Source organism: Malania oleifera, chromosome 8 (assembly GCF_029873635.1).
Source record: "Malania oleifera isolate guangnan ecotype guangnan chromosome 8, ASM2987363v1, whole genome shotgun sequence".
NCBI lineage: Eukaryota > Viridiplantae > Streptophyta > Magnoliopsida > Santalales > Ximeniaceae > Malania > Malania oleifera.
The window spans coordinates 67417149-67432775 of NC_080424.1; the positions used below are offsets into that span (position 1 = coordinate 67417149).

At 37.3% G+C, this 15627-nt stretch overlaps 1 protein-coding gene across 2 annotated transcripts in view; it reads left to right on the top strand.

The window, feature by feature from the left end:
- LOC131162461 (lariat debranching enzyme) overlaps positions 1-4817 on the top strand; it is a 40260-nt gene extending 35443 nt beyond the window's left edge. For both annotated transcript variants that reach the window (XM_058118959.1, XM_058118960.1), the window contains one exon: positions 4489-4817. In XM_058118959.1, the coding sequence (XP_057974942.1) occupies positions 4489-4583 (95 nt within the window). In that variant the 3' untranslated portion in view covers positions 4584-4817. The remainder of the gene's footprint in view (positions 1-4488) is intronic.
- The last annotated feature ends 10810 nt before the right edge of the window (positions 4818-15627 follow it).

Consider the following 15627-nt stretch of genomic DNA (forward strand, 5'->3'; position numbering starts at 1 on the left):
ATTGAAAGATTTAGAATTTGTAGCACAATTCCGGTGGAAGAAGATCAGCAAAACTGAGTTGAATTCATGCACAATATGTGAGCTTGAGAGCAAGAGAGAGCCTTGAGAATTTGAGAGCAATATGAGAGAGACTTTGAATTTTTTTCAGAATTTGAATTCTTGTTGCATTGATTCAATGATCTTTGAGGTTTATTTATAGACCTTAAAAGGTATGTAACTTGATCCCCAAGTGTCTTGGAGTATTCCCCAAGTTTTTTACAAATTTTGAGCCCCAAGCAACCTCATTTAAAAATTTAACCGTTATGACAAAATTCAAAACAGCCGTGTGGTAGTAAACTGTCCTTTTGTGGCAGTCTTCTGTCTAGTTAAATTAAAGACACAGCAGGGTGGCAGTCGCCTGTCTGAACATGGACAGGCGTCTGACAGTGCAACACCAGCTTCTATGACAGACGGTTGTCAAGCTGTCTGCTTCGAGCACCCATCAGTCTTTTGGTCATAACTTTTTCTGTATTACTCCAAATTTGATGATCTTAGTGTCAAATGAAAGCTAAGAGAAAATCCTAAAACTTTCATGTTGAACACATTTTAAAATAAATATTGTTTGATGGAGAAAAATGTACATCAATGTAGATGTAGAAAAATTGACAGCATTTGAGAAATCCTCTTTTTGGTGCTTTTCATTCCAAAAATGATTCTAACCTTTTTTAAAACAATTTTTGACCTTATAAAAATATTTTCCAAGTTCAAAGGTATTTAGGTCCAATAAATTTACCTAAGAGTTTCATGCATTCATATTGAAATTCTTTGAAGTACTTACATGAAATTTCCTAGACTCTTTCGAATTTTCAATTCTTGAATTTCTTGAGGTCTTCGTGCTTGCTTCATCTTTCTTTGAGCTTTCATCAAGTTCTATTTAATCCTCATGCTCTTATGATCTTCAAATTTTTATCTTTGAATCCATTTTTGAATCCATGCTTTTAGCTTCATATTGAATTCCTTCTTTGAAGTACAAGCTTTCATGAATTCTTTAACACTCGATCCTTGAGTCCTGAAAATCCATCACTTAACACAGCATGTTAAGTTCTACTTGTTTGTTAGCATCAAAATAGGATATTAAGCCTTGTAAGGCCAATAGAGCTTGCTTCTTTAATTATTATGCTGGATTCTTTTTGTGTCCATGTGGGGTCCGGGGACTGATAAACGTGTTTGGGATCTTGATTCTTCTTGGGATTTCTCGTGCAAATATTTTTTTCTCATTTGATCTAGGACCCTAATGTGAGCCTTGTTTGGCTTTTATTCTCTAATATGGAAAGCTAAAGTTCCCTCAAAGATCAAGGCCTTTTCTTGGACTGCCATTCTCAATAAAATCAGTACTAATGATCTACTGCAGAAGTGAAGACCCAAAAAGGCCCCATCTTCCCAATATTTGTGTCCTCTGCCTCGGAATGAGGAAACTTGCTCTCACTTGTTTGTTCAGAGTCCCTTCTCTTGAGGACTTTGAAATAATTTGTATGGAATATTTGAAGAAAATTGAGTGTTCTCACCTTCTTTGGAGTGCTTTTGTATTGTTATGCTTGGACTGTATTCGTAAGAAGGAGAGGGAAGTTTTATGGCGGTGTTATTTGGTGCATTTGGTTGGGAAGAAATGCCATTTTTAAAGGTGTTGCCACTGTGTAATGTGCTTTGGAGCAAAGTGGTCTTCTTGGCACCCCTTTGGTGTTCTGCAAATGGTTTCTTCCGGCATGGTTCATTGGAAGACATGCAGCGGGAATGGGTGGCATTACTTTCTTGATCTCTCTCTTATTTACTTTTAGTTGCTTTCCTATTTTAATGGGAGGATATCTTGTTCTCAGTTTTTTTCTTTTCTCATTTTATTTATTATATACTCCTCTCTTCGTTTAGTATATTTCTTTGTTTATAAAAAAAGAAAAAATAAGAAAAAAAAAAAAATTCAGGTATGCGATCAAACAAGAAAAAGGGAAAAAAAGAAAGAAGCAAAAGTAAGAAAATGATGGTTCAGTATTGCTTAGTATTGCTCTGGTAAGTGGAAGAGGAGACTTTAACAAAAAAATGATGTTGCTTAGTATTGCTGTGGTGAGTACAGGCTTTAGACAATTAGAATTAGTAGAATATTGTTATGTGTCATGACCTCACACTGGACGTGTACTAGGGAGATCTTGGACTTATAAAGATGGTTTAGTCTCCAACTACTTGAGGCGCCTTTTATTGGATAAAATCGTGATGCCAGTGTGTCAAAGCAAACAATACTGGAGTTGGGTAGGGACTATTACATTTGGTATTAAAGCCACCTTGGGGGTACTGTCATGTGAGTGAATCTTACAGTGTAGGTCCCACCCATATATTTGGGTCACTCTTATGATGGTGTAAGAGATTAGATGAAGAGCTTGTTATGATCCCACATTGGATGTGTATTGGAGAGATCTTGGGTACAACAGAGTTGCGGGTCACTTTGATGATGGCGCTAGAGATAGAGAGTTTGTCAGAATCCCACATTGGATGTGTATTGGGGAGATCTTAACTTACAAGGGTGGTTCAAACTCAAATTATGTGAGACACCTTTTGTAAGTCAAAATTGGGAGGCCAGTGAGTAAAATATACAGTACCTCACTGGAGTTGGGCCAAAACCGTTACACTCTACTCTGTCGTGCCTTGTGTTTGAAAAGCCAAAAACAAACCAGGCTCTATTCTGTTGAAGCAATAGGATTGATAAGATTAAAAGTGGGATGAGATCCTATGATTCTACGGTTCTACCCATCCAATTAGGATTTACGATCCCACTGTGATCGTACTTGATCTTGATTCCATATGTGATCTGGATTTATTACCTAAATCTGGATTATAGGAATGTGCAATTCTATGATCTGGATCTTGATTTTAACAATCATGCTAAAACTATATTCATATTGCATGGCTCTTGGTTCTTCAAGCAATAAATTTTGCTGTGTTAAATGTTCTGATTGATCATCAAATTGTGGGTAGCCTTAAATAATCTACTGGGCCTTGTATTCGAAAACCCAAAAGCAAAAAAGAAGGCCCTATACAGTTGAAGAAAAAGGTTTGATAGGATTCTTAGTGGGATTGCGATCCTACGATTCTACCGTTCCAATTATCATCCACCATGATCCTTCCTGATTTCAACTCCATATGCGATCTGGATTTGATTACCTAAACCTGGTTCATAGGAAAGTGCAATTCTATAATTTGGGTTGTGATTTTAACAATCATGCTTAAAACCATAAACATGCTAAATGGTTCTTTGTTCTTCAAGCGATAAATTTTGTAGGGTTAAATGTTCTGAATAACCATTGAAGCATAGTAATTTTTTCTATTCATGGATTTCCTCGAAAGTGTATGCATTGGGAGTGTAACATGCAGACTTTCATACAGTAATGAACTATTGCATGGCTATTCTGGTCCAGCTTAGTCTCTGCCTGAGGTCTTGATTCTTAGTTGGCCCAATATGTGAATTTTAAGAAATTGATTTTGGGATTGGTTTAGTTCTTCTGTTTCTGGTCTTGTATATCAAGGCTACAAGACCATAACAGATGGATCAAATTTCCAATTTGCCATTGAGATACGGCCTAGTCTTTGCCTGAGATTGAGCTTCAGGATTGATCCAAACCTGTGGTTGTAACAGTATGGTTTTTTGAGAAGTTCTAATTCATTTGGTTTCTGGTCTGACATGTCGAGGCTGACAGGCACTTGTTATGTGCCACAGAAAATATACGGCCTGTAGTTAGTCCAGGCCTGTCTTATACATTCATATACTTTCTGGCTGAATAAGAAAATGCAAGGACATTTATAATCCTTGCTTGTCATGTTACTGATGCGATGTGCATTGGTGAATTAACTTGATGCATATTTATAGAAATATAGTTTAATATATTTTGATGTGTTATTCTCAATTGTATATTTGACCTGTCATTAGAGTTACTTTATGGAATAAAATAGGGTTTGTGTCATTCCAAAACTCACCTAGATTAGCTAGGAACAGACATTCCCATGGTCAAATTTGGGAATGATCGTTCCTTCTTTATTCTGTGTTATTGATTGTTATAAAATTTTGCACGGGTAGTTGCCTTATAATGATGGTGCATTTTCTTTTATAAATTATTATATCCTTGTATAATTTTTATTAGATTCCCATCGTATTCCATTCTATGAGCCAAATGCAATTCGAGTACAATATTTGGGGTGCCTAGTGGTTGATTAGCAGTGTGCCTGGATGGAACCTTTGCCAGGTGGTCTGGGGCCAAATTTTTGCTTGTGCATGCGTAAAGGGGAATGCTTCCTTTGCCTGTGCATGTGTGGAGGAAATGAAATTGTGATAGCTAAATGATGTAAAGTGTATGAACAGTCTTTTACTGGCATATTGAATTTCTTGCGTTCATGAAACATTTAAATTGTGGTTTTCTTACCCCCTGGTATGGTCCATATGGATAATAAAACTAATTTTTCACTATTTAGGTTCTTTTGACGAAGACAGTGATCCCATTGATGATGTGGATGAAATTGAAGAACATACAGAAGTGGATGATGTAGAAACGGAGACTGCAGAATAGTTTAGCTGTGGGTTATTTGCTTTTACCTTTTTTTTCTTAAAATTTTTTGATTTTTCTTTACTAGGACGAAGCACACATTCAGTTGTAAGAATGTAGAAGGATGCACTATGTGATGGGAGAAATAATTCTTGTAATATATTTAGGGCAGAGTCCCGAGTAATTGTAATGCATACCTTTGCCACTCCAGTTAAGCAATAAATTTTGCCAAGTCAAATGTCCTGATTAACAATTTAATTGTTGTAATTGTTTTTTATTCGTGGATTTTCTTGATTGCTGAGTGATTGTGAGTGTAAGATGTACATGCTAATACAATTGATGAGCCACTCTGATTTTGCTCCTTCAGATTTGATCAAAACTCTGACTGCATCTCTAGTAGGCAGGGTGGTCACATATGCTGCCATGGAACGGACAATGCGGGAGCAGAATAAAACAAAAACGAAATGAGCTTGGATTTTTTATATGGTTCCGTTGACTTCATGGCTTCCTGGACGTCTCTATCTCTCACAAAACCAGTTGAAATACAATGACGGTCAAACCCAAGTGAAGGAAATGGGCTGAACACTAGCAGCAAAAAACAAATATAAATGTCAACCCACTAAGCAAAGAGTGCTCGGCATCTTCCGTTCGCTTCTTTCCTACTCCAAACCAAAGGTATTAGGTACGTGCAATCAAGCAATCACAAACTTGGTTCCGCAACCCTTTTGAAGCTTAATCCTACACGTGTTTTTGCCTTTTTAAGTCGGTGTGGTTCCCCCCCAAAAAAAAAAAAAGAAAAAAAAAAAAGTAATATCTTTCCTAGCTCATCTCATAATCATGAGAGAGGGAGAGAGAGAGAGAGAGAGCAAAGTGGACCAATCAATATGCGTTTTGGGGGGGTTTGTTTTTTTGGTTCGGTTGGGTGAGGGTGTGGCTTTCTAACATGCTGGTCGATTGCCACTAGGAGAAAGCCGAAAGGGGTAGCTGCTAAATAGATGGGAGGTACCCTACCCTTCTTTTTTGAGCATTGAGATGGTCAAAATAAAACCCCATTTCCCTAAAATTCTCTCCCATCGTCTTACTGTGGATCCCGTGGGAGTGATGCCCTTTTTGTCCCACTACCTGACGCTACTCGCCATCGACAATTCTCTATTGAATTTGAAAGGGGAGGGGAGGGGGGGGGGGGGGAGGGGGGCGGGGGGCGCGGCCTGGCTCTGCGGGTAGCAATGCATGCCAAGATAATGATGGACCGCCCCACCTCCCGCAATGCCATACGGCACTGATTGCGATGCCCTAATGTCACACGATTGGCATCTTTGAATTGTTAACCTTCCGTTTTGAATGCAATATGCATGGGATTCTTTTCTTTTCTTTTCTTTTTTTCCCCTGCCACCCTAATCTAAGCCCTGCACGGCAGCCTACCTTCTGGACCTGGGCTTCCACTTTTAAATTCATAGCTAACCAAGTGCTAGAAATTATGGTGTAATCGGTTCGATACGTTTGGTATTCAAGTGAATTTGGACTGTTTAAAAATTTGGCAATTGAGGCAAATGGAAAGCTGTCCAAGATTCATTGATTAAATTCCTAAGGTTCAAATTCAAATTTTAAATTATGTTCTTGTGCTTCAAGCGGGCTCAGGGCTATTTGTGCCCAACTGTGTTGGACCTATAAAGTTTTAAACTACAAAACGTAAGCTCAAGGATGGGATATTAAAAAGTCCAGCATTCGCTAGCATGTTATGCCTGGGCCTTGCCAGCAAATTGTTGGGGAAGGCCCCCCCACTCCCCAAAGGTTCCTTTTCGCCGTGGGGCAAAGAGGAATAGGAGACCACCTCTACGAACTCCTTGTATGAGTTGTGTGTTGTGTAATGATTTCCGTCCAAGCTAGCTATCAACATATATTTCGTCCTTTCGAGAGGTTTGCTGGCACTATTTTACTTAAAAAGAAAAATAATAATTCATTCTTTCACTCTTTCCAAATTCCTTTTCACGGCTTTCTTAAGGTTTGAAATTGACACTTGTAACACAAAGGTTGCATGTTCAAATTAACCGATACAAAACTGTGTCCTGAAAGTCACCAGCACCTGCAATTCCATGCAAGGTTTTCAAAAAAAGGAAAAAAGAAAAAGGGTAAAAACAGCTGAGGAAGGATGCATGTATGCATGTATTCCAAACGCAACTACTGCTTGCCAGGCGACTATCTCAAGCGTGCAATGCATCACATATAGGTACAATAATTCAAGTTAGACATGCATATATACAGTAAAATGAATTGAATGGGGAACTTTAGTAGCTAGCTAGGAACAGTGTGGCCCAATATCTTTAGAGAGTATGACCTCTCTCTCTCACTCTCTCTCTCTCTCTCTCTCTCTCTCTCTCTCTCATTTCCAGCTTTTTTTGAGCTGAAAGTCATGTCTTTGTGCAACGGAAGGAATCAATTAGTCACAAAGTGTGCCTTTGCGCGGAGGGGAATGTCCACTACCACGTTGCAGTGGTCATGACTTTTGAGGGTGAGGGTTTTGCTTTGCTTTTTTTGTGTATATATGCACACGCTAGTCATGGTTATACATGCCTATGTTTTGTTAAAATATTTTCTAAAATAATTGACTTTATGGGTTTTCAAAGTCTTCCATTTATGAATTCTTTAAAGCATTTATGAGGAGTATTTAATATTATGTGAGTTTGTCCCACTTTGAAAATAGTGGAAAAGAGAAAAATTATTAATAAATAATAAGGTGAAATATACTGTTAAGGTTGGTCAAGAGATAGTGTTAGTGTGTACGTGCATGTGGCGTGGGCGCTAGTGGTGCATTTAGTTGGCGGCACACGCTTGCATTATTGCGAGATCATGATCGGATGACTTAAAATTAATCTTATATTTTTTTATAAGATCAAGTGGTGCAGTCTGAGCCATATAAATAATCTAATGGTCAGAATAATTGATTTTCCAGAATGTCTCGACCAAGGCGCAACTAGAAGACCTTGGAAGTGCGGCTAGGTCTACTGAACCCAAAGAAGGAATTAAATATATTCCAAACTATGTCGACCAAGGTTTGACTAGGGCGTGAACAGGTCGACGCCTAGTTGACTTTAGAAATTTGGTTCGCGAATGACTGTTACTAAAACATATTTGAATAGATGTAACTTTTCAAAAAAGACATAATCCTGTTTATTTAAAGACATAATTTACTCCATGAATATATAGAAATATTCAGTCATTCTCTCTTTCTGTTTCTCTCATAAGACTTTCTCAAATTATATTTCCTTCTATCTTGGGTTCTGTTTTCTATAGAAATAGAATTCCAAAAGTTTGTTCAGATTCTTCTAAGGGTGTTTGTGAATAGTTTTTCGTTTGTGTATAATACAAACTGATATCAGAAAATATTCTGGGCGTCATTGTATCTTGGAAACGTATTTGCTGACTCAATACGCTCCGATCTAGTGGGAGTAAATAATGTTCTAAGGAAAAAGACATTGTAACGTGTTCTATTCTATAACATTTTTTACATGTTTGTGCACGGGATGCTTTATATATATGTAACATTTTTTTTTAAGAAGATGGCAAGTGAGTTGAGTTGAGTTGACATGCACGCGTCACAAGCTAGAATATGATTACTAATTTTTCACACTTCTTTGGGAATATAAGTTTACTTATTTTTTATTATTAGAAAATTTATTTAAAATTTAAACTTGCAGAAGAAAGTTTTTTTTTTGAATAATAATGAAAATATTGTATTTAAGAATAACAAATGAATCACATGCTAGAATATGATTATTATAATAATTAATTATTTTAAAATTAATTAAATTTTCTTTTAAAAATAAATACTCAAATATTATAAGCAATCGATCCATGATAAATCAAATAAAGATCTTTCATGTTGAAATTGAATACATCATTCTCGCTAAATGATTGCATGTGACAATTTTTTAATATAAAAAATTTCATATTCTTGAGCATTGTTTGGGTGCCAGAGAAAGGCGGATAGAGTGATGAAAAAGAGGCATCAGCCGGAGGTGTAAGGAAGATGGAACGGTGGTGATTCTGATGAGACATTTATATAGGAAAAGGAGCACGCACAGATGCCATTGCCAGTTTGGGTATCTGGCAAACACACCCTTAGCCTTACCTCCTCAACTATTGACAATTCATATTGGAGCTTTATTATTTTAAAGCAATTCTTTAGATGCCTTTTTGGTTCCTTTCGATGGATTTTTTTTTTGTTTGCGTCAACCTTTACCACTTCCTCCTCCAATAGGGCATTGTTTGCTTTTTGGTTTTAATTTAAATTAAAATGATTGTGTACGTCGATGCCCTGCAAAGGCCGGGAAATTAAAGTGGCTTGAGATTGATTCCGGGGGACACGTGTTGCTTCTTCAACGGTTAATCCAAATCAAAAGATCAATATTCTCCTTAAGTGACACGTGGCACAAAATGATTTCATTCTGCGCTCCAGACACGTGCTAGACAGCGACGGTTTTGAGCAACCAATTCCCTGAACTTTGTTTACTCAGCTTTCAATGGGTTTTATTATTGTTTTTAAATTTTAAAATAGGTTTATAGGAAAGCTAAGTGCATCATGACATTATTGTATTGCGGCTATTGCCCATCATTATTTTTATTTTTATTTTTTCTTTTTAAATACTCAAGCGGAGAATGTGAGGAGCATACCATAATTCGGAAAAATCCAAATTAATCGATTTAACCGATCGAAATTGGTCAGTTCGATTCTAGTAAAAAAACGGATTTGGTCGGTTCGGTTAAGCTTCGCCAAAATTCGGTGAATCGATTTTCGGTTCGGTGAACAGGAAATATAAATTCGGTTAACCGATTTAATAATTAATTAAATTTAAAATATAAATTAATATATGTTAAATAATTAAGTTTCATCAAAATTATGTTTTTAATAATTAGCTTTAAATAATTTCGGTTAAATTCGGTTAACCGAATTACTCGAACAGCTAATTCGGTCGGACGAGGTTCGGTTAATACCTCTTATTCGGTCAGTTTAGTTAATGAAAATAATTAACTAAAATTTCTGATTAATTTGGTTAATTAACCAAATTTCACTGAATCGACCGTTTGTTTACCCCTACCATCACCCATATGCAAAGAAGAAGAAAGGAAAAAAAAAAGTGATGGGACTTGACAAATTAACTTCAAGTGGAGATAGGGTAAATTAAATCGGTCTCTAGATCTTTTAGTTTATTTGGGTCTTTCAAATTAGATGGAAGAATGTTCAAATGATTGTGTGTACTTTATAATGAAAGCATTTAGTTCATGTGAGGACACTGCGCAAACTAAGAAAAAGAGAGAAACTAAGATCCAATTGTATTGGGAAGACATTGAAGAAAAAGAGAAAAACTAGTCTATGCTTCTAATGCAAAAGGGTCTATTGAATTAGGACATCATCTCAATATATTGTGAGATTATGATATTTTAGATTTTTTATGTTGATTATTTATTTATTTATTTTTTAAAGTTGAGAATTGAAATCTTAAAAATGTCTTCATCAAAGCGGAAAATTTGCGAGGACTCCATTCCAGTGCACTTTAGACCATGTAAGATTTTATATATATATATATATATATTTTAAATTCTTTGTTTTTGTTATTTTTCTTTTCATGTATTCATTATTTAATTAGTTATAAACTCAAGAATTAATAAAATAATGAATACATGAAAAGCAAAATAACTCAAGAATTAATAAATACGATACTTATTTTTGGTCGAATGGGAGTTGATTGCCCTGTTGTGTCTGGGGGTTCAATCTAATAATTCCTAACATGTTTTAAGGGTCAATCTCCTCGTAACCAACTATCAAAATTGTTCACTCAAAAATTGACTTTGTAATTGGTCTTGAGCATGTGGTACACATTGTAGATCTTGTTTGCAATACGATTCAAACCTACAACTATTGAGTAACATAACTTATACCAAAGAAAAGTCATTGAATCATACAAAATTTTAAACCATATGAATTTAGCCATTGTGCAGATGCTATGGGTTAGATGTCATACTCTCCACCATCTCAGCTTGCAAAACCAATATTACTTATGATAATGTTGGTCTATTGGGATCCATCCATTTGTCCAAGTCCTACTTACAATCATTTCAATCTATTTGAGTTTGGTCAAAGTCAACGACCAAGTGAGCAACATAATCCTCCTATCGACATCATCAATCATAGAGACTATAAGATATTTTGTTAACTAATCACATTGAAGAGGAAGAATCCAAGCCCATCAATGAAGATTACAAGGACCCTTAAAATGTTCAATTGCACTAAGGAGGAGGAGAATCTGTTTGCTAATTACCATGTGATGATCATAGATATGTTGGAAAAAAATAGGTAGCTGGGCATCACCTAGAATCCAGTTGTCAATCAATCGCCACATCATTGAAAACTATGAAGTGTTGAAATTGTCTTCAAAACCACGTGTTATGTAGCGCCCCGTCCCTCTAGATGGGCTTGGAGTGCCACTAAACATACATAACATACATCTCTCTGATACCATATATATACAACCCGCCTATACAAGGGAAAAACAGGTGTTCCATACTGATTTGTATAAACATACACAACAGAAATACATACAAATATCTAATACTTACTAGAGTTTCTAATTGTTTATCATATACATCCATATATAACTGAAAAGTGAAAACATAATCTGTTATATATTACAATCCCCAAAAGAGACAAACACTATCTAATATCTCACTAGTTCTGACAAGGACTGTCTACTATCCAAACTCAGCCTGGCAGGACGCTAGGCTCGATCCCTCGGAGGACCTAAAACAACATTTGTATGTTAGGGTGAGACACCTCTCAGTAAGACAGATTATATTATCGTTCGTGTGTGGCTAGCATGAGATTTAGTGCGTACATATATTGCTAACATTTAAATATATTTAATTGAAATTTTAAAAATCTGTATTACTCTATAAATCTGAAAATACATATTGTTGGCTCAATATAGCCCTTTATATAGTAAATATGCCCATATAAGCCTTGAAGATACAACCTGGTCTGTAGAACTAGCGTCGTTATGCGCGTTCACATACTCTACTCTAACATGCTTCCCCTCATGATGGGTTGTGCGCCCCGAAGGAGGGGGCCTAGCATATAACCGGCCGACTATAACTAAGTCAAACATAAGTAGTACGATGGTGCCTACTCTCTCTATGCTCGAAAGTTTCCTGAAGGCTGAGTCATCCAGAATTACTGCATCGGATGGAGCCTCGAAATTTTTTGCATTGGGGAATACTTTACCCAGGTCACCAATCGCCTTTCCATATTCACACTTTAACTAAGACGTGTGGTTGCACCTTTCTCCACATATGGGACCCGGTACCGTGCTCATACATCTCTCTGATATACACAGGGCTCTAAAAGCATGTATGGAAATTTACATCATAATAAAATTGAAATATAATTCATTTCATAAAACTGTAGTCATGATTCATTTCATAAAACCATATAGGACATAAGCTATACATAATTTTGTAAAAATGTCTGCTAGATACTAACACGGTAAAAATTGGCGTATCATATCTGTCATAAACTAGCTCGGTAAAAATCAAAATTTAGCCATCATGTCTTATCTCTTGGCATATGGCCATCATATCTTATATCTCGGCATCATATAGCTGTTACATTTCAGTATTACACAAAACCTGCTCATTTAATGCCAATTAAAAACTATACCCATGCCGCATAATTTTCATCTGGTAACACAAAAATAAATCAACTGCTTGAGAACGTAAGTACTACTGTTAAAAATGGGGTATGAATATCTCGAGGTTGTTATTTTACTAAATATATATATATATAACTAAATACGAGAAAAATGGAGATAATAAACCCTACCGTATTTGGTTGATTTTAAAATAAGTTTATGGTTTGAAATAACAATTTCTCAAGAAGTCCAATACTATACTTTAAAAATAACATACTTAAATTTAAATGGTTGGTTTTGAAAATAAAGTCGGTTAACCGAACCCTAGGCCCAGAAACCCTTGAAATGTCGTATCTGTATATCTTAAAACCGTTTCAACATTCTATTCAGTTAGAACTCATAAACATAGCTGACATAATATAATCCCCTTACCTATTTCCTAAAAAATGAGCCGAGATGCCCGAAAACCAAACCCTAATTTTTTCTTAAGATCAAGAATTCACTCCGCTAGACTTGTAGATATTTGCTCCCTGATTCTTGTGGTAACATCCGATTGTCGGAATGAGCAACGATTGGCGAAAGATCGAAGAGAGAAAGAGTGTGGGCAAAGGTTAGAGAGAGAGAGGGAGAGATATTTCCATTTCTAAATGAAGAAACAAACAAACATCCTATTTATAGACACTTGACCTGGTCAACATCATCAATGAAATGGCACCTTTGTCGACAAACTACAGAAGGCCGTTCGTTGACGAACCCTAAGCCTAATATTTTCGGTCATTCTGGATCTCTTCGTTGACGATGCTCTGAATTTTGGCGACGAACCACAAAAGGGCCTTCGTCGACGAGAATAAGGACTTCATTGACAAAGCCTGCTGAAATCCCCTTTTTCCTTCTCTTATTTTCCTAGTTCGGGTCTCTACAATCTTCCATCCTTATAAAAATTTCGTCATCGAAACTTGCTAACTGTTTTCTATCACATCATCTAAACCATCACTGCTCTGACTCTAGGAAGAGCTGGCAGCCACCCACATGGCATCCCCGTCCCAAATTTATTACCTGCCCTCACTTATGGTGGTGGAATACCATAGTTACACATAATGTCTTGGGAGATTACAATATCCAACAACAACTCTCCTAAAGACCAAATATACTCTAAACCATAAAAAAACTTACTCTAACTATAATACATACATACCACTTACTTATCGTTCTGTCAACCTATCTAGCCCTGAGCGTCTCTGAATAACTGAGGATACTTCTGATGCATCTCTGACTTTAAGTCCCATGAAGCTTCCTCCACTGCGTGATTACACCATAGTACCTTTACTAGTGGAATCCTCTTTGTACGTAGTTCCTGCTCTCTATAGTCTAGGATCTAAACTGGTATCTCCCCATATGCTAATGTGTCCCCGAGCTCGAACAACACATAACTGATCACATGCAAAAGGATCTAGAACATACCTCCTAAGAATGGACATGCGTAACACGTCGTGAATCCTAGACAATGCAGGAGGTAATGCTATCCTGTATGCCACTGAACCAACTCTCTCTAGAATTCGAATGGTCCGATGTACCTAGGGCTCAGTTTGCCCTTCTAACTAAACCTCATCACTCCTTTCATCAAAGCAATCCTAAAAAATACAACATCACCTACCTCGAACTCTAGCTCCCGTCGGCGTGTATCTGCGTAACTCTTCTGCCGACTCTAAGCTGCTTTAATCCGTTCCCTGATGAGCTTGACCTTCTCTGAGGTCTGCTAGACCAGGTTTGGCCCCAAAATCACTTGCTCACCAACCTCATCCCAGTATAGTAGTGATCGACACCTCCGACCATACAGTGCCTTATACGGTGCTATCCTGATACTAGCCTGGTAACTATTATTGTAGGTGAACTCAACTAACGGCAGATATCTAATCCAACTGCCTCTGAAATCCATTACACACGCCCTCAGCATATCCTCTAGAATCTGGATGGTCCTCTCTGACTGACCATCGGTCTATGGGTCGAACACATTACTGAATGTAAGTTGAGATCCCAATGCTTCTGGAAGACTCTTCCAAAATCGGGAAGTAAACCGCGGATCTTTATCTGAGACAATCGACACTTGCACCCCATGCAATCTGACTATCTCTTGAATATAAAGCTCTTCTAGCTTATCCATGGAATAACTGACTTTAACTGGGATGAAATGGGCAGTCTTTGTTAATCTTTCAACCACAACCCAAGTCGCATTCTGCCTATGAAGTGCTGATGGCAATCCCATGACAAAATCCATGAAAATATGCTCCCACTTCAACTTAGGAATCAGAAGTGGTTGCAACAGTCTCACTGACCTCTGACGCTCGGCCTTTACCTACTGACATGTCAGACACTGCCCTACAAAATGGGCGATCTCTCTTTTCATGTTAACCACCATAAAGATTCCCGAAAATCCCTGCACATCTTCATACTCCCTAGATGTACTATGTAAAGCGAATGATATGCCTCCTCTAAAATGACTCGCTTGACCTCGGCATCATTCGGTACGTAGATCTTGGTATGGAATATCAACATCCCATCATCGGAGATAATGAAATTTGGCTTTAAACCATCCTGAACCCCTTCCACAACCTCTACCAGCTCAGCGTCTTGCTTTTGAGCTGTTCTGATCCTTTTCCGTAAAGTCGGTTACACAACTAGACTAGAAATGAATGCTTGGTGATTTACTTCCACTAACTTTATGCCTAACCTTTCCAGGTCCATGCTAATATGATGCTGAACATCCGCTGCTGATACTGACGCATCTACTGACTTCCGACTCAGAGCATCATCTACCACATTAGCTTTTCCTTGATGGTAACTAATGATACAGTTATAGTCCTTTATCAGCTCCAACCATCTCCTTTGCCTCATGTTTAGCTCCTTTTGGGTAAAAAAGTACTAAATAATTTTATGATCGGTAACTCGCACCTTTCACCGTACAGGTAATGCCTCTAGATCTTCAATGCATACACCACTAATTTTATAACGTGTGTCGGGTAGTTCTTCTCATACTCCTTGAGTTGACGAGAAGCATAAGCAATTACCTTTCCTAATTGACTTAGAACACACCCGAGATCCTTCCTAGAGGCGCTACTGTAGATAAAAAATCCACCATTCTTTGACAGAATGGTCAAAACTGGAGCAATAACCACCCGCTGCTTCAATTCCTAAAACTCTGCTCACACTCATCCGTCAATTCAAACTTTACGTTCTTCCTCGTGAGTCATGTCAATGGACCTGATAGTTTGGAGAACCTTGCTATGAACCGTCGGTAGTATCCTACAAGACCCTGAAAACTCTTGATCTCCTGAGCATTTTTCGGTCTCGTCCAGTCCACTACCGCTTCTTTCTTACTCGGGTCCATT